We start from the raw sequence: 27684 nt of genomic DNA, 5'->3' as shown, positions 1-27684 counted from the left end.
GCATATATCATACCTCTAGCTTAGCATCAAGTTGAGCATATATAATACCTCTAGCTTAGCATCAAATTGAGCATATATCATACCTCTAGCTTAGCATCAAGTTGAGCATATATCATACCTCTAGTTTAGCATCAAGTTGAGCATATATCATACCTCTAGCTTAGCATCAAGTTGAGCATATATCATACCTCTAGTTTAGCATCAAGTTGAGCATATATCATACCTCTAGCTTAGCATCAAGTTGAGCATATATCATACCTCTAGCTTAGCATCAAGTTGAGCATATATATCATACCTCTAGCTTAGCATCAAGTTGAGCATATGTATTATACCTCTAGCTTAGCATCAAGTTGAGTATATATCATACCTCTAGCTTAGCATCAAGTTGAGCATATATATCATACCTCTAGCTTAGCATCAAGTTGAGCATATATATTATACCTCTAGCTTAGCATCAAGTTGAGCATATATCATACCTCTAGCTTAGCATCAAGTTGAGCATATATATCATACCTCTAGCTTAGCATCAAGTTGAGCATATATATTATACCTCTAGCTTAGCATCAAGTTGAGCATATATCATACCTCTAGCTTAGCATCAAGTTGAGCATATATATCATACCTCTAGCTTAGCATCAAGTTGAGCATATATATTATACCTCTAGCTTAGCATCAAGTTGAGCATATATCATACCTCTAGCTTAGCATCAAGTTGAGCATATATATCATACCTCTAGCTTAGCATCAAGTTGAGCATATATCATACCTCTAGCTTAGCATCAAGTTGAGCATATATCATACCTCTAGCTTAGCATCAAGTTGAGCATATATCATACCTCTAGCTTAGCATCAAGTTGAGCATATATCATACCTCTAGCTTAGCATCAAGTTGAGCATATATCATACCTCTAGCTTAGCATCAAGTTGAGCATATATCATACCTCTAGCTTAGCATCAAGTTGAGCATATATCATACCTCTAGCTTAGCATCAAGTTGAGCATATATCATACCTCTAGCTTAGCATCAAGTTGAGCATATATCATACCTCTAGCTTAGCATCAAGTTGAGCATATATCATACCTCTAGCTTAGCATCAAGTTGAGCATATATCATACCTCTAGCTTAGCATCAAGTTGAGCATATATCATACCTCTAGTTTAGCATCAAGTTGAGCATCTCAGTAATATTGTAATGCCGACATTCCCCCCTTTTTATAGTAAACCTATGTCTGTATAGTTTCTCGAAATTATTGAGGATAAAACGATAGATGTTAGTGAGAGGTCTAATGTTACAAGTAGTGTAAAACTTGTCATTGTTATTTTGGCTGTTGTTTTCATGATACGACGGATTTGTGTATGTTAGTTTGTTAAGAAGTTTTAGTTCACGTACTGATTCCGTATTTTCGCAGTAGTTACCTTATTATACTTTAAACTGAAATAAAACTGTTCTCATGATCTACTAATAAATTTTAAGTCGAAACCCATCTTTATTGATGAAGATCAATCGTTGTTTACAAACAGTATCAACATTACGGGAGTTTCCCTAGTATGATCCATGGTTGCCGATTGGTAAACAATATGTAACAAGCTCTGTCATTGGTCAGTCGAAAGTATAAATACCAAAACAACAACAGAAACGACGGAGTGTTTGGTTGACAAGAATGGGTAGTGACAAACTTTAATAAATGCTGGAATATGTAGCTTATTGAACGTTACCTTAATTTAAGGTTGTCGGTGCTGGTGCAACCTTTAGGTGCCAAATCGGGAGCAAATCCTTGGTGCAAATATTTATTGGTGCAAACTTTAGGTGCCAAATGGGAGCAAATCCTTGGTGCAAATATTTATTGGTGCAAACTTTAGGTGCCAAATGGGAGCAAATCCTTGGTGCAAATATTTATTGGTGCAATTGATGGTTTAGGTGTAATTCCTGGGTGTAAATATATTGCTTGGAGCAAATAATGTTTTAGGTGAAAATCCTTGGTGTAAATATTGCTTGGTGCAAATAAATATATAGTTTTGTGCAACTTGTTTTGTTAGGTGAAATTCCTAGGTGACAACCTTTAAGAAAGTCAAGTATTTAATATTTATTACGGAAGCTTTATGGTAGGAACGATTTTGTGATTACCTATAAAGAATTGTTGATTGTTGATTGTATTTATTATGTCTTAAGGAATTGAGACTTATTATAAACTGTGGGTTAGTGAATCTGGTTGATCTACTTTAATGTGATCGAGTTTAGCGCTACACATTGGTAGTTTAATAATATTTAGATAGTGACAGAGTAAAGTCTCTGTTTAGGTTAGTTATAGATAAGACCAACCATACTAGGAACTGGACTAGGCCAGGAACAGAGCTGTACCACTACCAGTCCAGCATTTTTATAAATAATAATAAAGCATCTAAACTGTTCTATTTCATGTATTTTATTTCACGAATATTTAGTAAATATACAGTAATAACAAAACAAATATAAAATCAATATCGGTAGAGTGTTTTGGTCGACGGTAAACCAACTAGACGTCGACCCTAATATTTTATCCTAATATACATACACACAATAAAAAGATCCCTTTACTTTATGTTCATTGTGTTCTCTGGTGTCCGACTCTAGCACCCGAGAGGCAGTGTTACAATATAACTGTATCATACCTCTAGCTTACTATCAAGTTGAGCATATATCATACCTCTAGCTTAGCATCAAGTTGAGCATATATCATACCTCTAACTTAGCATCAAGTTGAGCATATATCATACCTCTAGCTTAGCATCAAGTTGAGCATATATCATACCTCTAGCTTAGCATCAAGTTGAGCATATATCATACCTCTAGCTTAGCATCAAGTTGAGCATATATCATACCTCTAGCTTAGCATCAAGTTGAGCATATATCATACCTCTAGCTTAGCATCAAGTTGAGCATCTGATGCCACCACATGTTCATCCTCTTTCTTGCCTAGTTTCTGTATTACTGCTTGTTTGGTTGTCCAGAACGTTTCCTTGATCTTATGAACTGTGGATGTATCTGTGCGTTCCACATATTTATCATAGTTGGATCCACTGTAACCATGACGACTGAAGAAAGATTTAAAACAGTTTTGCTGATGTTCTTAGACAAAATTCAGAGAGAAATGTTACATGGCAGACAGATAAAATTTATTTTTCATTCAACAAAATATCACATGCTGTTAAAAATTTACTTCACTAGTCCATCAATTTAGTGAATTTACAAGAAATCCAGAGCAAAACATGTGATTTTTAGACATTTTAGACAGATACACAAAAAAAAGGTATATATTAAAAACTTTTTTAACCTGTAATAATATAAGTTGAAACTTCCAATATCTTTGATCTCCTACAGACTGTCATATACATGTATGCAGTATGAGACAACACTCACTATCTGACAGGTAAAATGTATTTGCTTATTTCCATCAGGTTTATCATCAAATGCTTTTGTTCTATTACTTGTATCAATACATTTTATGTACTCATAGCTGAATTGTAACTACAATGAAACTTGCATTGTCTAATTCAAATCTTGCTTAAACTGAAAACTAACCTATCTAAACCAAACATTTATAACTCCACTCATATCCAATGTCATAAATCTGCCAAAACCAAACTAAATCGTAAGTCCAAATTATCATGGTTATTAATTTAAGTTCAGTTAAGACTGGTTTCACTGTATTATCATGATTATACTTACGACATCCTTTCTATACAATATCTGTACACAGCGTTGAGGAACTACCAGACAATCTGCAAAAAAAAAAAAATGAATAACATAAAGTTTTATAAAACATGTTAAAGGTTTGATATAAAAAAGATATGATATGATTGCCAGTGAGACAACTCTCCACAAGATACCATATGACACAGAAATTTTAAAATACCGTCACCATTGTTATGAATTACTTATTTCTATATTCTCTCATTATAAATAAACATGATTAGTTAACTGCTAGTAGTCTGTTGTTATTTATGTATTATTGTCATTTTGTTTATTTTCTTTGGTTACATCTTCTGACATCAGACTCGGACTTCTCTTGAACTGAATTTTAATGTGCGTATTGTTATGCTTTTACTTTTCTACACTGGTTAGAGGTATAGGGGGAGGGTTGAGATCTCACAAACATGTTTAACCCCGCCGCATTTTTGCGCCTGTCCCAAGTCAGGAGCCTCTGGCCTTTGTTAGTCTTGTATTATTTAAATTTTAGTTTCTTGTGTACAATTTGGAAATTAGTATGGCGTTCATTATCACTGAACTAGTATATATTTGTTTAGGGGCCAGCTGAAGGACGCCTTCGGGTGCGGGAATTTCTCGCTACATTGAAGACCTGTTGGTGACCTTCTGCTGTTGTGTTTTTTTATTTTGGTCGGGTTGTTGTCTCTTTGACACATTCCCCATTTCCATTCTCAATTTTATGATAAATACATCATAGACAATTTGCAGTTAGCTGGGTCAAAATCTTTTATGTCAGCCCTCAAAATTTTCTATAAGTAGATTCATAATTAAGGTTGCCAACTAGCCACCAAATATGAAAATCTAGTGGCCATTTCAAAATTTCAGTGGCCAGGAAACAATTTCAGGTTAGTACCAGAGCTCCAGATAAGAATTCACAAATTGGGGTTTTTACCCACCATTTTCTTGTGTAATTGGGTGATTTAGTTTTTTAATTGCATTATTTGGTTTATTCACTGAAAAGCAATAATTGTAGGTTTAATTTGTGTCTAGTTTCAAACCTTCTGCTAGTTTTGTTTTTTCTATAAACTGTAAAAAATGGATATGTGTTTTCACAGGCACTTGCCTCAGATTTTTTTTCCCTGTATACATGTACCTTTATATGAAAAATTCTGAGACGAGTGCCTGTGTGTGTATTCACTCATTAACCGTAAAATGAAAAAAAAAATAGTATATAAACTCTCACTATACTTGAATGTTTTTGTTTTATTAAATTAACATAAATCTGGGTTACGTGATCCCTTATTAGAACTTTTGGTTTCTGTTGCCTTCAAACTACATATCATGATTTGGCCTTTCACTTTTTCCAACTGAGTTCATTTTTGAAACCCTGTGTTTAATAGCAATGTTATCATTAAGTTACGCTAACACGTCCATGCGTTAGATGGACGCTTTCTAAAATCACTGGTTGAGTCTTGTTATCATCATAACTTTCCCTCAGCTATTCAAAAGAAGCTGAAAACATGCTTCTATTCAATATTTTTACCGGACATTCACTTTTGTTTTCAATGTATGTTATGATAAATCCCAAGCAATTCAAAATTAAAAATATGTCAAATTGACACACGCTAATTGGATAAACGCTGAGAAGATGGAATTGTTTTCAAAAACAAGTGTGCAATGGAAAATTCCAGCAGGGAACCATTTCAGTTACTTGATGCAGGGATCTATTTTTAGAACCAAAAGATATTTCCAATTATAGATATTATACAAATAGATTTACGCGACAACTGTAAACAGATAAGGGTAAATAACGCAAACGGTAGCCTATAAAATGGTTGAGAACTCATGGTATTGGCATATAATTGGATTTTCCTTGGAACAAATTGGGGTATTAAACCCTGCAATGGGCAATTGCATTGGTTTTTTATCATTTGCATTGCGTGATCACGCAAATACACAGCTTATTTGGAGCTCTGGGTTACCTACATTTTTTGTTGTTGTTTGCTTCTTCATATTTTTAAAAGCCTTTAGCCATTGTAAAATTAATGGCTTTGTTTAAAAATATGGACAAAATTGCTCTTTAAAAATTTTCATTTAGGAGCTTTCATAGGATGATAGGGGAAAACCCCCAGAAATAGTGCATGTGACAGTCATGACAGTTGGCAGGTATGTCATGTGAAATAAAGTTGTAAGTTTTTGTTCTGTATTTTTATGCTGTCATGCGTTTAAAGTTGTTGCCTTTTATCATGTTGATATCATTATCATTTGTGGTTTGCAATATTTTCCCTTGAACAATGTTGAATCCCCAATATATTTTAAGCACATATATATAGGTCTCATTGGGGGGTTCTAAACCTGGATCCCGCTTACTATTTTGTCAGATTCCAGTATCACGCTTATACTATGTACATAAGCAAGACTCATTTTCTTGTAATTTCCTGTGTCCCGCTAGACTTCATTTCCTGTTTTCACGGCACAATAATTTGCCTTTCATGTGTCACGCTTACAAAATATCGGCAATCCTGTGTCACGCTCAGACCCCAATGAGACCCACTATATATATGAAATTATTTATAACCTCATTTACGTCTAAATGATTTATCTGTTGGAAGCAGTTTGACTCAGCCATTATGACTATGGTTCTCGTGAAAAATCTAGAATAATTTGTCCCAAAAGATCTACCAGTGCCCTTGCTTAAAAAAATTCACATACATGTAACTCTTCAGGGTAAATGTGTCTTGTTTATTATCATAAACTTAATGCCGACTCAATATGATATTAATGTTGACCATAGGAATATAAATCATTGTAAATGTGACTGGAGTTATTCAGATTAGCTGCGTAACTGAAAAGCTATGGTTACACATCTATGTATATTTGGGTAAGCTTTATCAGAGACATATTGTATAATTTATTTGTGTGACAGTGTCTGGCTTTATTAAATTTTTGGTGCAGAGACGTGTCAAAAACTTACACAAATAAACAGGTGACGAATCGTCTGTTTTGTGGTGTTTTAAATAGAAGAAAACATTTTTGGTCTACTTTGCTAGTTTTGAATGAGAGTTATATAGGGTGTAAGTGATCTTACAGGTTTTGTTTTCTCTTATCAAAAAAAATATTGCTGCATTAAAAATCGCATCATTTTCAGACGTCCATGTTTACTAACGATAAATACCGGAAAGTGACGGAAAATACCGAATGATACAAAGGGAGTTAATCTGTCATACGTCTTTTTCAAAGAACTGAAAGGACTATAAGAAACTTCTGGAAATATCCAAATGGACATGTTAGATCATGTTAACTGTTAAATTTCAAAGATTTGGTCCTTTTATTATCCTTGTTTTTGACGTTATTATTATTTTGTGGGATTTTTTAATTTGTTGTCTTATTTTTGGTCATTCGATCACTTCTACCATTTTCAATTTCTGATATGATATGAAAGATCATGGAAAAAAAGTATGAATGACTGGTTACAAAAGATTGGTTCCGTTTCCGAAAACTAAGGATTTTCTACAATAGTAAAAGTTAAAAGTTAATACTAATTAGCTACTAGGAGCGTTAAGAAGCGACAAAAACTTGAAGAGACCCCCCCCCCCCCGAATTTAGCGACAAGAAAAATCTTATTACAATAAATTTATCAAAAACTTGAAATATGCGTTGACATTTTTCAGCATACGGATACGGACATTAATAATTTTTTTTAAAATTATAATTTGATAGATGAAGAAATCATTTTCATGAAAGACAAACTGCACTGAACACCAATCAACCATATATATTCCACCTCAACATATTCCAACATATACAGAGAAACCAACAGAATAAAAGACAGAGAAATCATACGTGAAATTTTCCGGTTACCCTATCTTAGGGTCTTGGCGGTATGAAGCCACACAGCATACACCTGCATAGTTGATATATAGCAAACCATGATCAACCATAAACACAAAAAGAAGCTACATCATTTTTTAATTAATAGTAGCTTATTTGAGGGATGGACCTGACCGATGACGTCAGTAACTACAAGTGGTCATTTGTTAATTTCTGTCCATCATTATCATTTTTGGTGACCGGCGTTTATCTGTTCTATCATCGGATTGATGTCCCTAAGACACATCCCCATTTCCCTTTCCGGGAATTTTACACAGCACATACCATTATTCATATACACAGCAAGCATGTAGAAGCTTCACAACCTACAACGAGAAAGCAGGCAAAAAACAAGATATAGGTGCTACATAGCTGGGCGGCGGAGACAACAACATAAGTTTTCTGATTATCATATATGAGTAGATATAGGAAGATGTGGTGTGAGTGCCAATGAGACAACTCTCTCTTGATTAAAGATTTATTTTCAAAGGCAGTTTCTATTTGAACGGGTAGTCGGACGAAAAGTACCTGGACTATTTGTTCAGGGCAATACAATGCACATGTCACTATTTATGTGTGCGTATGAAATGATCTTCAGCAGCTCCAGGGGTAGCAAAGTATATATATGGACATTATAACATCAATGTTTTGTAATCTCTATAGCTTGAACCAGAAGTCCATTCCTAGAATAAAAAGTAAAATCACAAAAATAGTGAATTTAGAGGAAAATCAATTCGGAAAGTCAATATAATCACATGGCAAAATCAAATAACAAAACGCATCAAAAACGAATGGACAAGAACTGTCATATATTCCTGACTTGGTTCAGGCATTTACAAATGTAGAAAATGGTGTATAAAACCTGGTTCTATAGCGCTAACCCTCTCACTTTGATGACAGTCTCATCAAATTCCGTTATATTTACATTGATGCGTTAACTAGAGTAATGGACTTCTGCTTTGGCCCAATCTTGTTACTGGTTATTGAAATTATTGTCTTCTTCATACTAGTCAGTATATAGTTCAATGTGGATATTAAACGAATAATTAGAAAAAAAAAATCATATTTATTCTATATTTTTTTCTTCATGATCTATTGCTTTACAATGTAAGAAGACTGAGAATATTCATTACTTGTATAACAAACTCGGATTTTGTTTGACTCATGCATGCATTCTAAGTTAACGTAAAGGATTTTGTCGAGCTGAATAAGGTACAAAATTATTATGTCTGAAGCTGAAAAGAATTATAGACCCCTTGTCATCTTAGTTTTTATGGTCTCTTCTGTATAACTTTTTAAATGAAAGTGCCAAAAAAATAACCTAACAATATTAGAGTAGAATGTGTATATTAAATGTTGTTTGTTTTATGGTTTCCGTTATTTATGAGGATCTCGATGGGGTGTACAGAATGTACAAAAAAAGCGCCTAGAAATTTATGAAGAATACAGAGGAAAATGCTAAAACGAAATAAAACAGAGAATAATTTAGTGCTTGAATTTAAAGAATAGAGAACAATTGGTAAAATAAATAAAAAATAGAAGAAAAGAAAACTATTTTTTTTAACAAAAGAGGAACAAACCCCCTTCAGACTTTCATTTATCGAGACCTTGGAACTTATATTTAGTTAAGGTTATCATTTTCCTTTCATTTTCACACAAGGCTACATTAAAAGGATACGTAATTATTGGATAAACAATAATAATAAAAAAACACGAATCTTGTCGAAATCCTCCGTAAAAGATCATAAAAAGGTATGAAAATGTGAAAGCACAATAAGGAACATTTGTGAATAATTCCCCTTTAATGACAACACAGGTGGCACTGCTTCAGGTCAGGTCCAACACACACACACATCATCTCTTATGAATAAACGAGTCTAAATTGAAAACTACGTTCAAACCTATGATTGCGTTGGATAAAAAACGCAATTTTCATACGTGTGCATGTAAAACAAATTTCGTTGTTGAAGTGACTAATTACAGCACCAACAACATTTTCCAAAAGACCAAAAAGGTGAAGAAGTATGTTTAAACAAAACGCATTTGACTAACAAGTCTAAATGTAAATATATTTAGAATACCAGTTTGATTACCTTAGCTGTATTTGGCAACACTTTTAGGAATTTTGGATATCAATGCTCTCCAACTTCGTACTTTATTTAGCCTTTTAAAAACTTTTTGATTCGAGCGTCACTGACGAGTATTTTGTAGACGAAACGCGCGTCTGGCGTATATATAAAATTTAATCCTGGTATCTATGATGAGTTTATTTACTTATTTACAAATTAAAATTATAAGTTTTTATTCACTAAAATGCCATTTTGTTGTGTACCTGCATGTGGATATGTGGAAAGAAACACAAGACGCTAAACCACACTAAGGACTGCATTGTAGATACGTCGAGTGGCATCAATCACCTTATGACTGTTATCTGGTGGGTGGATACGTCGAGTGACATCAATCACCTTATTGCTGTTATCTGGTTGGTAGATACGTCGAGTGGCATCAATCACATTATTACTGTTATCTGGTGGGTAGATACGTCGAGTGGCATCAATCACCTTATTACTGTTATCTGGTGGGTATTCCGCTGTTACATGTATTTATCGTATGTCGTAAAATACGTTTTATTGTTTACTTTTTTACCTGAAATATAAAATCATGTTAATTCGGTCAATGTCAGAAAAAATTTCAACTCTTATACTTGCCCTTGCTAAGTTATGAAAGTTTCATACAAAACAGCTAATATTTTTCTGACATTAATCTTATGTTGGGTATATGTCTCTGATTTCAAAGAAATGGACATGGTATTCACGTGGTCCGCGAAGAGAACACCTGAAATAAACTAAAATAACAACAAAAAAACGAAATCGAAGGAGGATTCAAAACGGAAAGTCCTTTTTTAAATGGCAAAATCAAAAAAACTCAAACACACCCAACGAATGGAATACATCTGTCATATTCCTGACTTGGTATATACATTTCCTTGTGTAGAAAACGGTGGATTAAACCTGGTTTTAAAGCGCTGTACCTCTCACTTATATGACAGTCGCATTGATTTCCATTTTATATTGTAGGAATATTCATATTGCCGTTTGCTCAATACGGAAGCAGGTTTATAACTAAATATGTGTGTGTGCCTTTTAAATTGAAAAACAAAATATTTGGTGAACAACGTATTGAAATTTGAATTAAAAAATAATGATTTCGCAGCCTTCGAAGATATTAAAAAAACAGTCAACTTTACTTCTTCTTGTAAGTATGAATTTATACTGTTTCTGAAATTCGTATACATGATATTGATATTATACATATACGCATTTAATAAATATAAAAATAAAAACCGATTTGTGTAAACAATTAGACCATGTTGTCTTGTTCAACCGAATGATCATATTTTTTTGGCACTCATTTTTCTTTTTCGTTTAATAAAAAATGCGAAATTTAACTATTTACGGATGAAAGTTTGTCGGTCGAACCTTGAAATACTTATAATTTGATTCGTTAAACGGGCAGTGCATTAGAGTGAAATTAATTTATCCTGGGTGTTTCATCATATGTAGCATAGAAGGCGTAATGATTTCCCGCTTAAAAATTATTTTCGCGGTATTTATTGCCTATGTAATCATTCAGCACGACATCGTCAATCTGAGCAGTCGAATTTACTTGTTAAATCTAAATTCTGGTTAAAAGTTAATTAAGCTTTTAATTTGGAGAGTTTTTTGTTTGATACTGATGTTTGAGTTATATATATTATATGTGTAGATATATGTATGAATTGTGTTTATTTCTTATTAAATATAGAGCATCGGCGTTGTCGTGCGACTATCCACTTTACAAAGTCTTTGGTATTTATTAAGGCCTTTTATGGCATTCATATTCAGAGTGTTTACATATATACTTGGATATTTGGTACAAGTATTGGTTATACTTGGATATTTGGTACAAGAATGATCATACTTGTTTATTTGGTGCAAGTATTGGTTTTATGTCTACATTGGTGGGTGGTTTATACCAGGAGAACATATAAAACAGACGCTCACGTAGTAATACCTTGTAGTAGTATTTGCCGAGTTGCTCGAAGAACATTGCAGGTAATCTATTTTCTCTTTAGCTATTGAAAAATAATATAAAATATTTCATGAAAGAAATTGGTTTGTGAGTTGCTATGCTACAATAATTCCTACTTATAATAGATTATTAAGACACAATTTTATGTTTTATTTTGCTTTTACAGAAATGGTTTCTGTTCAGTTTTTCGTTTTGCAAGTTTGTTACTTACAATTCTGGACGTCAATGCCCAGTCATGCACCAGTAACAGCATTTCTAATGGTTGCAGCATACCATTTGACCTCCCTTACTATTATAAAACAGAGTTTACACCATCTTGTAACAAGCATGACATCTGTTACAATTGTGTAAGTATAAAAATAATATAATTTGTTTCTTATTGTTTTACAGCCGATTTCATTGAGTGTGTAGCGAAAGGTAATATCTTTGGTTACCTTGCTTGTTAGCTAATTCGTGAAGTTATTAATAGGTCAGGTATACTACCCTTCCTTTGAAGTAGCCTAGTCTAGACAGATGTATTGGTAAACTGCTGGACTAGTATACTCTAAAAGGAGGGTATAGTTTACCTGACCTAGCATTGACTTCACGGTTTTGCTAACAAGCTAGCTAACCAAAGATATTACCTTTCGGTACACACTAAATGAAATCGACTGTAATTACCTTATTTACATACATTTGTTACACAATTGAGAAATTCTGCAGAACTAATTTGAATTCAGAAGCAAAGTTTGCTCTATGTAAATAAACTAGTAATAAATAAAGAAAATACACCAGCATATGACATATGCTACAATAAGAATAATATGTTCTGTTTAAACCCCCACATTTTGTATGTAACTGTCTCTTGCATGTCAGAAGCCTGTACTTCAGTGAATGTCGATCGTTTGTTGCTGTATATCATATTTTTATTTTGGTTGATTTTTTGTACATTTACCGGACTTATCGTTTCCTTTTAAATGTTTTAACATTTTGTCATTTCGGGTTCTGACGAGTTGACTATATTATATGGAGTTAACTCATAGTTGAAGGTTAAGGTCGTACAATTAAATGAACTAATCATAGGTGCAGGATTAAATTTTGTATGTGTTTCGTCTACAAAAGACTCGAATCCAAAAAAGTTTGAAAAAGTCAAATAAAGTACGAAGTTGAAGAGCATTGAGGACCAACAAACCTAAAATTTTGCCAAATACTTTTACATCTAGGTTAATCTATTTCTAAGGTAGAACAATGTTAACTTATACTACGTCATTTGGTTTCTGGTGTAGAGTTGTCTTATTTTTTGCAATACTACCACATCTTAATCTCTTTATAACACAATGGTTTAACAATACAAATACAATCCATAAAACACACTACAAATAACATTCAAGTAACCATTAAATATGCAGTATATCAAAAATCGACATTCTGATGTTGTACTGTTATACCACTGTCCTAGGTTAGGGGAGGGTTGGGATCCCGCTAACATGTTTAACCCCTCCACATTATTTATGTATGTGCCTGTCCCAAGTCAGGAGCCTGTAATTCAGTGGTTGTCGTTTGTTTATGTGTTATATATTTGTTTTTCGTTCAATTTTTTACATAAATAAGGCCGTTATTTTTCTCGTTTGAATTGTTTTAAATGGCCTTGTCAGGGTCTTTTATAGTTGACTATGCGGCATGGGCTTTTGCAAATTGCTCATTGTTGAAGGCCGTATGGTGACCTGTAGTTGTTTTAAAATGCTTGCGTCATTTTGGTCTTTTGTGGATGGTTGTCTCATTGGCAATCATTTCACATCTTCTTTTTTATATAATCAAGGAAATCATGATATAAACCGCAATGATTTTTACGGAAGAGAATTAAGAAATACTAAAATGATAAATATTATTAAATTATTAATCAGGTATATAGCATTTAAGATAATAGTATATAACTAAGAGTATGGTAACTTTTCTCTATCCCTATCTGTTTTGTCCATATTCTTTATACTTTATACTATTTCTGTATTCTATATTTTTTGGCCAATATTTGAATTCTTTGTCCAATATTCTCTCTTATTTAAACCAAATTCACATCCACAAAATAATGTTGAGTTAATTGCAATTCTGCATATATTTTAGGCAACACATTGTAGCCATGATCGGAAGCATTGCGATACAAGATTTCTTCAAGACATGTGCAATGCGTGTAGACACGTGGCACATAACCAGTTGCAACATTGTAGAAACATCGCAAATAACTACTATGCAGCCGTGATGATAGGGGGAAGATTTCGTTTTAGAAATAAAAGTCCAAGTTGGTGTAGTCAGAGGTGGACCAGAGCCTGCTGCTAGATTCCGAATTGGACATATTCTGATTCAATTGTTATCAAAGGTACCAGGATTATGATTTAGTACGCCAGACGCGCGTTTCGTCTACATAAGACTCATCAGTGACGCTCATATCAAAATAATAATAAACCAAACAAGTACAAAGTTGAAGAGCATTGAGGATCCAAAATTCAAAAAAGTTGTGCCAAATACGGCTAAGGTAATCTACTCCTGGGATAAGAAAATCCTTAGTTTTTCGAAAATTCAAAGTTTTGTAAACAGGAAATTTATAAAAATGACCACATAATTGATATCCATGTCAACACCGAAGTAAAATATAGACCATGTGTCCAGGGTTTGCTTAAAAGTATCTAAAACCGGCCCGTTTTACTGTCTGTTTTGAAGACCTTTCGAAATCCTCTGTTTTTTACGGATTAATACACATCTTCACAAAATTGCTGACTGAGATTTCTTTGGCTGATTGTATAAGCACAAAAACAGAAAAGTAGGATGGAGAGTGTTGTCAGATTATATTGTATGCATGGCCATTTGTTTAGTCTGATTAGAAATGGACATTATTATAATACTATTTATAACCCGAAGTATGCATCTAGTACTAGTATCTCAATCAATGGCTTAAAATATCAACTTCTTATATCTAAACAAATATTGATATAACACGTCTTCTGATTGGCGGACGTTTTGTTTATCAGCTCATAGACATAATTTTGTTATGTGATCTTGACGTCATTAACGTTTTTTCATGATTTACTCTGGTTTAAAATGGAATTAAGAATTTAATTATAAGAAATAACTGAAATATTTTCCTGCAATTTCGAATAAACATAACTTGAAAATGAGGTGCACACTTTAAATAACTTTCTACGAATAGAAAAAAATACAGTCATTCCTTAAACAGTTCAACATTGTATACCACACAGTGCTTCATAATGCTCATCTGGCTTTTGCTCTTTGTTTTTTTTTTAATTTCATCGGTTTTTCATCCAATGTTTGAATACGTTTTGAAATTTAAAATATTGTGGTCGGGAGTGTCGATGAAAAGACAAAAATAATCATAACGAAGGAGTAAACAAAGACTTATAAGTCATTGACAGTCAAAATGCATATCAGGTGCAGTAAACTTTTACCGTAAAAGTCATTTTAGATTACATTAATGTGATGTTCTTTTTGTGAAAAAAGGACAAGGAGTTTTATCTACGAATTTCATAAGGTTTCATCAATAAACTAATCGTTGATACCAAGATTCAAATTTTGTACGCTAGACGACCTTTTTGGCTACAACAAACAACCCGAAACACAATAATTTATAGACCAAACGTTACAAATACTATTTTTGAAGAGCATTTAGGACCAAAATATCCTGAATATTTTGATTAATTTTGACTAAGCCTATCGATTCCTTGGATAAAAATCATTAGAATTTCGAAGTATTCAATCTTTTGTATACAGTTAATCTATAGAAAAAGCAAGAAAATGTAAATGTAAATTTATCTATTTCATTCATTTAAGTTAAATTGTTAAGGAAAAAAGGAAAGCAGTTTCGTCTTTGTTCGCAACAAGAAGTTTCCTGGTTTGTTTATCAAAGAAAATGGCAGACGGAAGACGTAGACCATCATCTTTAGTCAGAATTTGTCGGTGGTCTTTTCCATTGTTTGATATAAAGACAACACTCGCCGACGTTCTTCCGACAACAAACACGTTTCCGTCATTATCTACGGTGATGCCGCTCGGATATTTCAAAACTGAAGTATCTTTAAAATTCCAAATACGTGAACCATTACGGTCACAACAAACTACACTGTGACCACAAGGGTCAGTGTAGTATATCTTGTTGTCGAATACAGATACTTAAGAAGATACCGATAAATTGCAAGTGATAACATGAGAGGAAGTATAATTCACAGTGTTTACTTTATATATACCACATTCGCAAACACAGGCAAACAATGAGTCTTGATCACGTGTTATTGCATATGGACAACTTGGAAGGCTAATGAACTTTATAATTTTCGGCTCTCGGTGTCTATTATGTCAATTCCGATATGCTCACGAGAACATTCAGATGCGATAGCGATTGTTTTTTCATTGATTATTGTTATGTCAAACCCATAACTAGGATCTAGCAACATATCAAATTTGAATGTATAATTTGACGCAATGACATTTAGCCTTTTGCTGAGTAATAATCGGTAAAGAAATATTCGCCTTTAACTGACATGCAACCACCTCTAATATTCACCCCACCTGTTGAAATTTTCTTCTGTAGAATCAAATTCAAGTTGTAAATGGTCTTCGTTGGTGTTGCTTGTAACTGTGCTTGCTTGTCTTTTGCTCTGATTAAACGAATGTTACTAAATCTGGTGCAGGAAAATTGGTACCGTTAATGTTATTACTCGACTTCTTTTTAATTTCAATTGATTCAAAAGATATCAAACCGTCTAAAATACTAAGCACACTTGGTGCAAATTGGTTAGTTTCTGTCAAGGATTGTAAATATTGTTCATTTTCAAAATCTTTCTTTTCAATATTGTTTATTATTAGAAATGTTTGAAGATCGGAAGCATGTTGTTTGGTGCTTTGGAGATTGGTTTGATAATCTGTTATCAAGTTTTTCTTTTCTTCAACTGATGATATAATCTTCTGAATATGTTCTTTACATTGACACTCTTTTTTCGCGGTATATTTGGTTTTCAAGTTTGTCCAACTGTTTGTTAATTTGATTTCTTATGTATTTAATTGCTGCAAGATGCAGCTCCTTCTTTTCCTGAATGCTGTCCAAATTAGCCTTTCGGTCCTTTTTGATTGTATCAATGTTTTGTAATAAGTCCACCAGTCTTGTTTCTAAATCCTGAAAGTGCCCAGATGTTTTAGCGTTACTGGTGACTTCGTTAAGAGGTTTAAAGTTGCATTTATGGTGTTCTTTAATGCATTTGAAACAAATAGGTAACACATGCACAACGCAGTATTGTAAATACTTTTCATTGTGATAGGTACATGACTGCTGTATATTAGTAATGAAGGACGGAAGAGATTTGTACTTTTTAATTGGTATGAGTTCGTGACCGCGTGTGGCCTTGAATACTTTATGATGTTCTTGACAGTTGTCACAAGTAGCTTCTTCACGCTCCGAGCACCAGTGTGTTGATGACTTCGTTATTTGTCGTTCTGACCATGGACTTCAAAGTATTGTACTAGTGGCCATGATGCCTTTTTGTAATTCATGTCACAAAACAACTTACATAAAAGTTATTTACAGTTGATATTCATTTCAGTATAAGTTAAGATGACCTCTCGACTCTTCTATCAACTCTGACCACTTACATACGACTCCACCGTTATAATGCATAACAATTATCAGCAACAATGTCTCCTCCAAGAACACTACCTAACAACTTCGCTGAAAGATGGGTAATAACAAAGTACAAACACCGACTCCTGCGAAATATAGGACACCACTCACCAACACCATATTCCTCCAAAATGTAAGATAACCCTAACCGCCAGCAGTTTACTCCTCTGAAAAAATAGACAACACTAACCACCAATTCCTGACCTGTCAGAATTATAGAACACGTTAAAATAAAAAAAAAACAACGGTTCCGAAATATTAAACAACTCGAAACACAAAAACATGACTAATCCAAAAACACTCAAAGCCAACACCTGACTTCTCCAAAATATTGGACAACATTTATCACGGAAATACGACTCCTTCGAAGTACCGGTATTATACAAAACTTACCACCAACATCCGATAATATTGGACACTCTCATCACTTTACTTGTCTAAATGCACATCTGGTTCGATAAAAATTGTTATTAAATGACGATAAGACAATAAAATCAAACCAAGGAGTAAACAAAGACACACAAAACCAAGTACATTTACATTTATAGTTATAAATAATAATTAAGAAACAACACGAACTCCACAAAAAACCGGGAGTGAAATCAGGTGCTCCGGAAGGGTAAGAATTTCCTGTACCGTATACGGCACCCGTCGTGTTATTTCTTTGTTTACTTCGATAAAAATGGAAGGTTATTATGACTGAGGAAGAATATCAGATATGATTTCTGATACACTTTTGTCATAAAGGCCAATCAGCTCATGATGGCGACCGTAAATTTTCTTGAGTGATGACCTTAATTTGATTGATTCCTAGCCCTGTATTATCAACTTTTGAGAAGGCAGTATTCTTCGTTCAACAAAATTAACGTACTTTCAGCTAGCTCCAGAGTAACGTATCAATTGAGACACATATACTCCATATGCTGGTGTCGCTAGGATGTTGGTACACAGAAGACCAAACCTCCAAATTCAACAAATATGTTGTCAAATAAAAAGTCCAGCATGGCAGTGATGTTCTCGTCGGTAAATTTTTCCTTGAATCTGTATGATTTTTCACAAAGTAAGCTGAATTCCAGCCCAAAACTAGATATTTAAAACTTCTAGTGCCCTTTTTGTTAAAGAAACATAAGCTGACGAGTTCTTTCAGTCGAGCTTCAAGTTTAGTATGTGGAATAGTGGTATAAACATATGAATTCAATATAAGGAATATACCACTGAGCCATACCAAATTTCCATTAACATAATGAGCCTTTTAGTAAACTCCCTCCGAATGTTTCTTTTTAGAAAGCGGAAAGTAAGACTCCTTGTTGCTTTTAACCAACATGCAACTATCTATGACGTGTCATGATTCACAATAATGATCATTTCTGTTGTATTCCTTTTTTATTTCTTTCTGTCTTTTTTTTTATATATTTAAGAGAACTTTTTACTTCATATTTTCTAAAAAAAAATATACGCTGATAAAGATCAATCGGAGTCTTTTAAAAAGTCCAGAGAAAAAGTTGTGATGTTTCAATGCAGTTCTAGCCTCTCAAATATCTGGTGATTATTAATCTGTTTGACATCTTAAAAATATGATGGAAACTCAAATATGCAAACATGTGCTTCTTGTTTATCATTGAACTAGTATACATATTTGTTTAGTGGTCAGCTGATAAACGCCTCCGGGTGACGGAGTTTCTAGCTACATTGAGGACACATTGGTGGCCTTCGGCTGTTGTCTGCCCTATGGTTGGGTTGTTGTCGCTTTGGCACGTTCCTCGTTTCCATTCCTAATTTTATGTGTCTTATTTGTCATTTTGTTGTATAGATTAGACCGTTGGTTTTCCCGTTTGAATGGTTTTACACATGTAATTTTTGGGTCCCTTTATAGCTTACTGCTATGCTCCGTGTTATACCTTGACTTATAATGGTTCACTTTTATACATTGTGACTTGGATAGAGAGTTGTCTCATTGGCTCTCATACCACATCTTCCTGTACATGCTATATTTGTTAAACAAATATAGAACTAGAAGGCAAATTCAAAATGGAAATCCATAAAAACTGACAAAATCAAACACTATCAATCAACGAAACAGAAGAATTTTTATGGTCTTTGCTCATTGATTTAGGACATACGACGACCTATAGCTGTTAATTTCTGTGTCATTTTGGTTTTTTTTCAAGAGTTGTTTCATTGGCAACCATACCACATCTCCTTTTTTATATTTTTTTGATTGATAAACACCTGGATTTATATGTACTGTACACTCGTATGACAGTTATTTATTGTTACGTTTCACTGACAAACTTAAGTGAGTATCCCAAGCTGAAATGATATATTAAAATCAAGCCGTCAAAACTATGTAGGCATCCATCCACTACAGTCATACGACACACAGTTGATCTTAAACAGCTTTTTATCTGTTCTGCAACTGACGTCTAGTATAAAGTGTATGCCTATTGACTGTATAAATGTTTCGATTTAATTGTCCTAATACATAATATTCCAGGTTTAGTGTTCGGGTAAATCGGTAATATACTTACATTTACCACCCAACCCCCAAACAAGGGGTCTGAATCGAGACCAATGGATTATCGATTGCCGGTGGTACCTTCTGTTTTCTAATAATTGCTTGGTTGCAATTATCACTATTCCTGTTACTTTCTAGATTAGGTATATTAACTAAAGTCTACACTTCTTTTATTCTTTTCGATTTGTCTTTTAACTTGATTTTCAAAGTCTTTATTATTTCTTTGTTAAATCACCATAACAATGGACAACATTCAACAATATAAAACATAAAATACAAATGCCATTATGATACTTAGTAGAAGATCTTAAAATCAGGCAACATTTAAATAAGTGACCGTAGACATGAATGCATACAATTGGACAATACCTATAGATATTTTCTAAACATAAGTAATGTGACATTAATCGTTTGATTTTGTAACCAAATACTTTATTAACTGATCCTGCATAATTAGATTTCTATGTATATGTCTTTGTTAAATGATTTCTTATGTAGTGTTTCATTGTTCAATGCTTTCTCATTTCATACTGGATTAAAAACTGTGTAAAACCAATAGAGCTGCAAATCTTTAATTTCTAAAGGCTTTTATACTGCTGATAACTCTTTATAGAAATAAATGACAAAAGAGAATGGACAGAAATACAATGTATGTTATGCACAATAGAATAGAATAGCAATTTATGTTTGCATACAGTAAGGAAATAATGAAATATAGTATACGTCTTTTTCCTCTATTGTCAAGCATCCTTTATCTAATAAACTGAGAACAGTTGATAAAATACATTATTTGGTTGTTGTCAAAGCGTTTTAACTTCTTTATTGTTTTGAATTTACTACCGGTTCGAATCTAGCGACATTTAATGAATTTTGTGAAGATCTAACGGTATTTTTTCTAGTCCTTTAAAACATTTCTTTCAATAAAATATCTATAAAACAACGGATTCAGATTCAATAGTTTATTAAAGTCTCACCACATACATACAAGTATAAACACAATATAATATCAAGTACACAATATAAAATGTAGAATGCATGTGCCATTCTTAAAAGAAGTATGAGAGACTGTTATATACAATTTTAAAACGACAGAATTAAAACATAAGTTTTGTTATTTATACAAAACATAAAAGTGCAATATCACCATGCACATCTAAGGATAAAACCTGATACATGTACATAATAAAAATAACTGAAACAGTTTGATTTTTAACAGTATAAGATACTGTTTCGTCGTAATAAAATATTGTTGCAGGTTTTGGCAACAGATCTACAAACATTTTCATTTTTGAACAAAAATATAAATTTTTCATTTTCTGACAAAGTTAAAAACATATCATTTTGTTGAATTATATCAATAAATAAAGACTGCCTTACATCTTCATATAATGGACATGCTAACAATACATGTTTTTCATCTTCTATATAATCACAATTGAAACATAATCTTTTATCTAAATCTAATCTTTCGTAACGACCAGTTTCAATTTTTAAAGGTGCTACTCCACATCTAAATTTCGCATATGCACTGCGATATCGAATCGGTATATTTTGCAACAAATACTGTTCAGTAGAGTATGAAAATTTGAACAATTTATAAGTTCTTAACTTATTTCCTTGACCATAAGAATCAAGCCTTGTACTCCATTCAGTTTTATAATTATCAAAAATATTAACTTCTAACTGATGAATTATATTTTTATCCAGTATATAATCATCTACATTACAAAATCTGTCCATATTGTAAAGTTTCAACATTTCTATCACTTTATAACTCCAATTTATATTTTATAACTACTTTTTCTAATTGATCATATAAATACTTTATAATTTATCCTGTCTTTATCCATTTTTGAAGATCTTGCCCATTGTCTAAAAATGTTTAACCACTGTTTAACATATGGAGGCTTCCAACCCATGTCACCTGAAACAGCATCATTGGGAGTATACTTTCCAACTCCCATATAAAATCTCAACGGAACATAAAAAACATCCTGCGAGAACATTATTTATTGGATATTACGTACTGGCTTTTAACTAGCATTCAGTAATGCTACTACTGTTAGAGTGATATTTTGTGGGTGTGGTCACGTTTCTCCAACATTTGGTAATTAGACTAAAATAACATTAGGGATTATGGGGTCCTCTTAAGGCTGGATCTTGATATCTACCTGTAATTCACCTGTTCTTAATCAAAATATTGTTAAAAAGGTATATATTTTGTAAAGACATATATATTTTTTAATAGTCTCCCAAAATTGTAAAAGTCGATATAATCTAACGCAGTTATAAAAAAATAAATGTGCATGGTATGATGGACAATAAGACAACTCTCTACAAGAGACCAAATGACATTGAAGTTAACAATTATACATAAAAAAGAAGATATAGTATGATTGCCAATGAGAAAACCATTCACAAGAGACCATCTGACACAGATAATTTAAAACAAATATAGGTCACCGTACGGCCTTCAACGCTGACCAAAGTCATCCGGCATAGTCAGCTATAAAAGAACCAGAGAAGCTTAAGACAAATGTTTTACAACTCAAACGAGAAAACTAACGGCCTAATTTATGTACAATATAATGAACGAAAAACGAATATATTACACAGCAACGACAACAACTGAATTACAGGCTCCAATACTCCTCCTTATCTTGAGACATTGGTGCAACAGAACAATTAAAGAACTGTACAAAAACATAAATAAGCAACAAATAATCTAAGACTAAATTATCAACCACTACACATCCAGTATCCATTACCGTACGGCCGAAAGCATTTTGTTTGCTTTTTTTTTTATAATTTTGTCTATTTTTCATAGTAATGTATTATAGATCACAATGTTTCGATCTTGAATAAAAATTAACATTTTGTATTTTGAAATATTAAGAATTTATATATCTTGAGACTTTAAGCTTATATAAAAGTACAAAACGCAGCTTATTATCACCAATACAGTTTATTTAAAATTCTTAGTCAACTTGCATTAATTGTACAAATCGAAAATACTAGTAGTGCACAATATTCACCAAGCCAGTTCCCACAGTTAAACACTATATAGATCACGACGCGACGTGATGTACACAATTTGTATCAGCTCCTTTTTCGTGGAAAAAGTGGACAGATATACGACTGACTCTTTCATCTGCTAAGACAGCATACCATGAATACTGTTATTCTCGTGGTGTTTTGTTTGATGCTTGGTCCGTTTCTGTGTGTGTTACGTTTCGGTGTTATGTCGTTGTTCTCCTCTTATATTTAATGCGTTTCCCTCGGTTTTAGTTTGTTACCCCGATTTTTTGTCCATGGATTTATGAGTTTTGAACAGCGGTATACTACTGTTGCCTTTATTCGGCTCTTGTGATATACTAAAAAAACGACTAAGTAGATAAATGGTTCTTCGCACTAGAAGACAATAGCTTTCGGTTACTTTTTACATAAATAAAACTGTTTTGCATTGTTTTATATTTTAACATTTACATGTAACATAAATACAAAAATATATCAAGTAATAGAATAAATTACTAAAATGAGTTACAGACAGAGAACATTTCGATTTTTCATGTTACTTTTAATAAAAACAATCTTTTCCTGATATTTTATTATGAAATTTTCAGTTTGATTAAGGATCCCTTATCTATTTAAGGATTTTTTGTTGAATAGTATATAACCTTTTTAATTTTGTAAATCAAATACGGATGAAAATAATTACGTAACAGTTTCGGGTTATACTCGACCAAAATTATACGGTTTGTTAATGTTGTGATATATTTTTTTTTAATAATATCCCTTTTTACAATATTTTAGTTAAGACGTGATATAGGTGAATTACAGGTTATTATTACGATGCCAGTCCTTATGACGACCTCCTAATCCCTGATATTGTTTTAGTCTTATTATGAAATGAAATGTTGGAGAAACGTGACTAAACCATTTTGTGTCATTTGTTTATTTTATTTAAAATAAACACCTTTTTTATAACAATACAAATGTTTTTGTTATTGAAACATTTGTGTAATTAAACGTTATATATGTTACAGTAAATAGGTGAAATTAGGAATTACACGTAATTGCTAAAAATTTCAGTAAATACCTGTAATCACTAGCCAATTTAGCAATTACATGTATTTACTAGTTGTTTTAGTGAATACTGGTATTCACTGATTTTTTTGGGTCATTTTTACAGCTATTTACTAACTTGATATATTTGTTATAAAACTAAAGATATAATTCATGATATCAAATAAGAAAATAAAGTGTAGGTATTGTAGGGCCAACTAAATTAAGGATTAAGGAATATAAGGCACATAAAAAGTGTATACTATTTAGTATTTGTGAACTGAAACTGGAAAATGGTTGTTTTAACAGTTTTAAAAACTCCCTAAAATCATTTTCAGCATGCAAGACAATGATATCAATCCACTGTTGAGAAATGCATTAAATTGTGAGAAGTTTATAGGCAACTTCGCCATTTTTTTACTGATAGACATTCGATAATGCCAAATTTGGTTGAATGATTTTGATAGTTCTTAAAATATCAAAATTTCTTTAAATTTAAATCTCCATCAGGCATTCTTGTCCAATGACACAAGCTAAATTCCTTTTACAGAATATGTTTATTTAAGACTTCTTTTGTCAGACTGTTGCGATGAAGCTGACATTCTTCACAAACAAATTTATACACTTTTTTTTATGGTGTAAAGAGTCACATTTCATATTTCTGTGTTTCTCTTTTTTTATGAGTTTTTCAAGACCTCCAAACTAAAGCTTATAAACCTGTCACAAAATATTTTATCATCGTTTTTACTTGTATAAGAATCATCTGTTTGTGGATTGTAAAAGTCAACTAATTGGTCCGTCCCTTTTGTTTCACTTTCAATGTTGTCATTCTGTTTCTTTTTGTCGAAACTGCGACTTTTCTCGCAAAAGCGAGACATAGCTAACCATTGTGTCGTCAGTAGTGTCCACACATATTCACTATGTGGTTAAAGTTCTTCACATTTTGATAACTTTCATAAATTATCCTGGATTTCTACTAAACTTCAACAGAAGCTTGTTATGATCATTAGATAATTTTTAAGAAGTAAACTTTGTAAAAATAAAATTATTTTTTCCGTATTTTACTTATAAATGGACTTAGTTTTTATGTCAGTTAACACTACATTCCCACTGTGGTTAAAGTTTTTAGAATTTTAATAATATCTCAAAATATCCTGGATTTCTACCAAGCTTGGACAGAAACTTGTCAGTGATCATAAGATAATACCCATAAGTAAAGTTTGTAAAAAAAAATCCTTCTTCATATATTCCTTATAAATGGACTTCGTTTTCCCCCACTTATATTACATACACTCTGCAGGTTTTTTTTTAAACATTTATAAGATTTCATAAACCATCCTGGATTTTAACCAAATTTGGACAGAAGCTTCCTACAGTACTTGTCAAAAGATAGTTTCTGGAGGAAAATTTTAATATTTTTTTCCCATTCTTGTTGAGCCTGTGACTAACCGCAAAAGTAGGCGAGATACTGGTTCCGCCAAACCTTACAATTTTAAATCTGAATTCATCGGTAATATATCTCCAGTTAGGGGTTAAATTGTAGGTCACATGCTTAAATTTTCATTGAGGTCCAATTATTCACTTGCAAGTGCACCAGTACCAGATTGACTGGCTAAAATATAATTTCACTCTATCATTTTCATTAATGATTGAACAAAAAAAAATCATATTTTATTTTTTGTATATCTCGTAGATAATGCTCCTATAACAAAAAGGTATATTCTAGGCTAATCACTTTTTAAGATTACTCACTGATGTTCTATAGATGGTATTACCATAACTTAAAATCAGCTGACCATATTACAAAAATGTTTTAACAGTAAGTAAATAGGTGTAAAAATTCATTATAAAATTAGTATTTACTGGTAATAACTGGGCCATTTCATGAATTACTTGTATTTACTGAGTGCATTGGGGATTACATGTAATTCCTAAATTTAAGTAATTACATGTAATTCCTAATTTCACCTATTTACTGTAATATATATACCATTAAAAGCATAAATCAACTAAACGTCATATGAAAAACTAAAAATAAATAAATCCGGTGATCGATGTGGTGTAAAATGGGAAGATTGAAAAGTTATAATAGATCATTTTATTGCAAAACAATACAAAAATAAAGTAACTGACTTTTGCATCAAGATTTTCCAGTGTTGTTCTAGAAAATCATGATCAACATTTCAAAACTGCAGAAACATATCAAATCCGATTAATATAATTTAAATTTGATTAAATTCGTTAACAAACCAGTGAAAAGTTAAATCACGCAAAAATAAACTCCGAGGAAAATTTAATCACAAAGTCCCTCATAAATGAAAAAAATCAAAGGACAAACACATCAAACAAATGGACAACAACTGTCATATTCCTGACTTGTAACAGGCATTTTTAAATGTTGAAAATGGTGGATTGAACCTGGTACAACTTTTTGGAATTTTGGGTCCTCAATGCTCTTAAACTTTGTATTTGTTTGGCTTTTTAACTATTTTGATCTGAGCGTCACTGATGAGTCTTATGTAGACGAAACGCGCGTCTGGCGTATAAAATTATAATCCTGGTACTTTTGATAACTATTTACACCACTGGGTCGATGCCACTGCTGGTGGACGTTTCGTCCCCGAGGGTATCACCAGCCCAGTAGTCAGCACTTCGGTGTTGACATGAATATCAATTATATGGTCATTTTTATAAATTTTCTGTTTACAAAACTTTGAATTTTTCGAAAAACTAAGGATTTTCTTACCCCAGGAGTAGATTACCTTAGCCGTATTTGGCACAACTTTTTGGAATTTTGGGTCCTCAATGCTCTTCAACTTTGTATTTGTTTGGCTTTTTAACTATTTTGATCTGAGCGTCACTGATGAGTCTTATGTAGACGAAACGGGCGTCTGGCGTATAAAATTATAATCCTGGTACTTTTGATAACTATTGAAAGCGGTACACCTCTAACTTGTACGACAGTCCATTATATTGACAATCATGCGTGAACAAAATGCGACAAATAGGAGAACAAAAACAACACACGGACCACAACAAAAACTATTGAAGTTGCAGGTGATATTGTTTAAACGTAGTAAATATCAATCTGAATGTCACATTCGTGAAAAGGGAAAGGGGGTTGTAGTTACGACATTAGGACCATATCTGATATCATCTGTATATTCATAGCTCTACATTGATTTTTATTCAAATAACTGCAAACATGGCTGAAGTCTTCTATCAACATTTTTAAAAATGTGTAAAGGAATGATATTTTTCTTGTTATATTTGTAGCAAATCAAAGAAAACAGCAGACGTTATTTTGATTCCAATCACATCAAGTAACATTGTATAGGAAAGCAATTTTTTCTTCGTTCGCAACAAGAAGTTGCCTTGTTTGTTTATTAAAGAAAATGGCATATGGCGCACAAAGACCATCTTCTTTGGTCATTACCTGTCTGTGGAGTTTCCCATCAGTTGATATTATGAGCACATTTGACGACGTTCTTCCTACAACAAACACGTTACCACCAGTGTCTACAGCGATGCCATTCGGAAATTCTAAAACTGATTTATTTCTAAAAGTCCAAACATTTGATCCATAACGATTACAACAAACTACGCTGTTTTCATACGAGTCAGTGTAGTATATCTTGTCGTTGAATACAGATACGTAGGAACCTGACGATAAGTTACAACTGATCACGTGAGAGGTAGTATAATTTACAGTACTAACTTTATATATACCTCGTACTTCAACACAGACAAACAGCGCGTCTTGATCACATGTGATTCCCCAGGCACAACCAGGAAGACTAATAAACTTAATTTTCTTTC

General features: G+C 32.6%; 1 protein-coding gene across 3 annotated transcripts in view; it reads right to left on the bottom strand.

The window, feature by feature from the left end:
- Positions 1-6861, bottom strand: part of LOC134695406 (islet cell autoantigen 1-like) — a 36919-nt gene extending 30058 nt beyond the window's left edge. For all 3 annotated transcript variants that reach the window (XM_063556641.1, XM_063556643.1, XM_063556642.1), the window contains exons 1-3: positions 6774-6861; positions 3707-3759; positions 2895-3072 (exon numbers count right to left, since the gene is read on the bottom strand). In XM_063556641.1, the coding sequence (XP_063412711.1) occupies positions 2895-3072; positions 3707-3711 (183 nt within the window). In that variant the 5' untranslated portion in view covers positions 3712-3759; positions 6774-6861. The remainder of the gene's footprint in view (positions 1-2894; positions 3073-3706; positions 3760-6773) is intronic.
- Between the last annotated feature and the right edge of the window lie 20823 nt (positions 6862-27684).

The sequence above is a fragment of the Mytilus trossulus genome, chromosome 13 (assembly GCF_036588685.1).
Source record: "Mytilus trossulus isolate FHL-02 chromosome 13, PNRI_Mtr1.1.1.hap1, whole genome shotgun sequence".
NCBI classification, from domain to species: Eukaryota; Metazoa; Mollusca; class Bivalvia; order Mytilida; family Mytilidae; genus Mytilus; species Mytilus trossulus.
The sequence above is the reverse complement of the archived record's forward strand: the minus strand, read 5'-3'. Positions and strand labels throughout refer to the sequence as shown.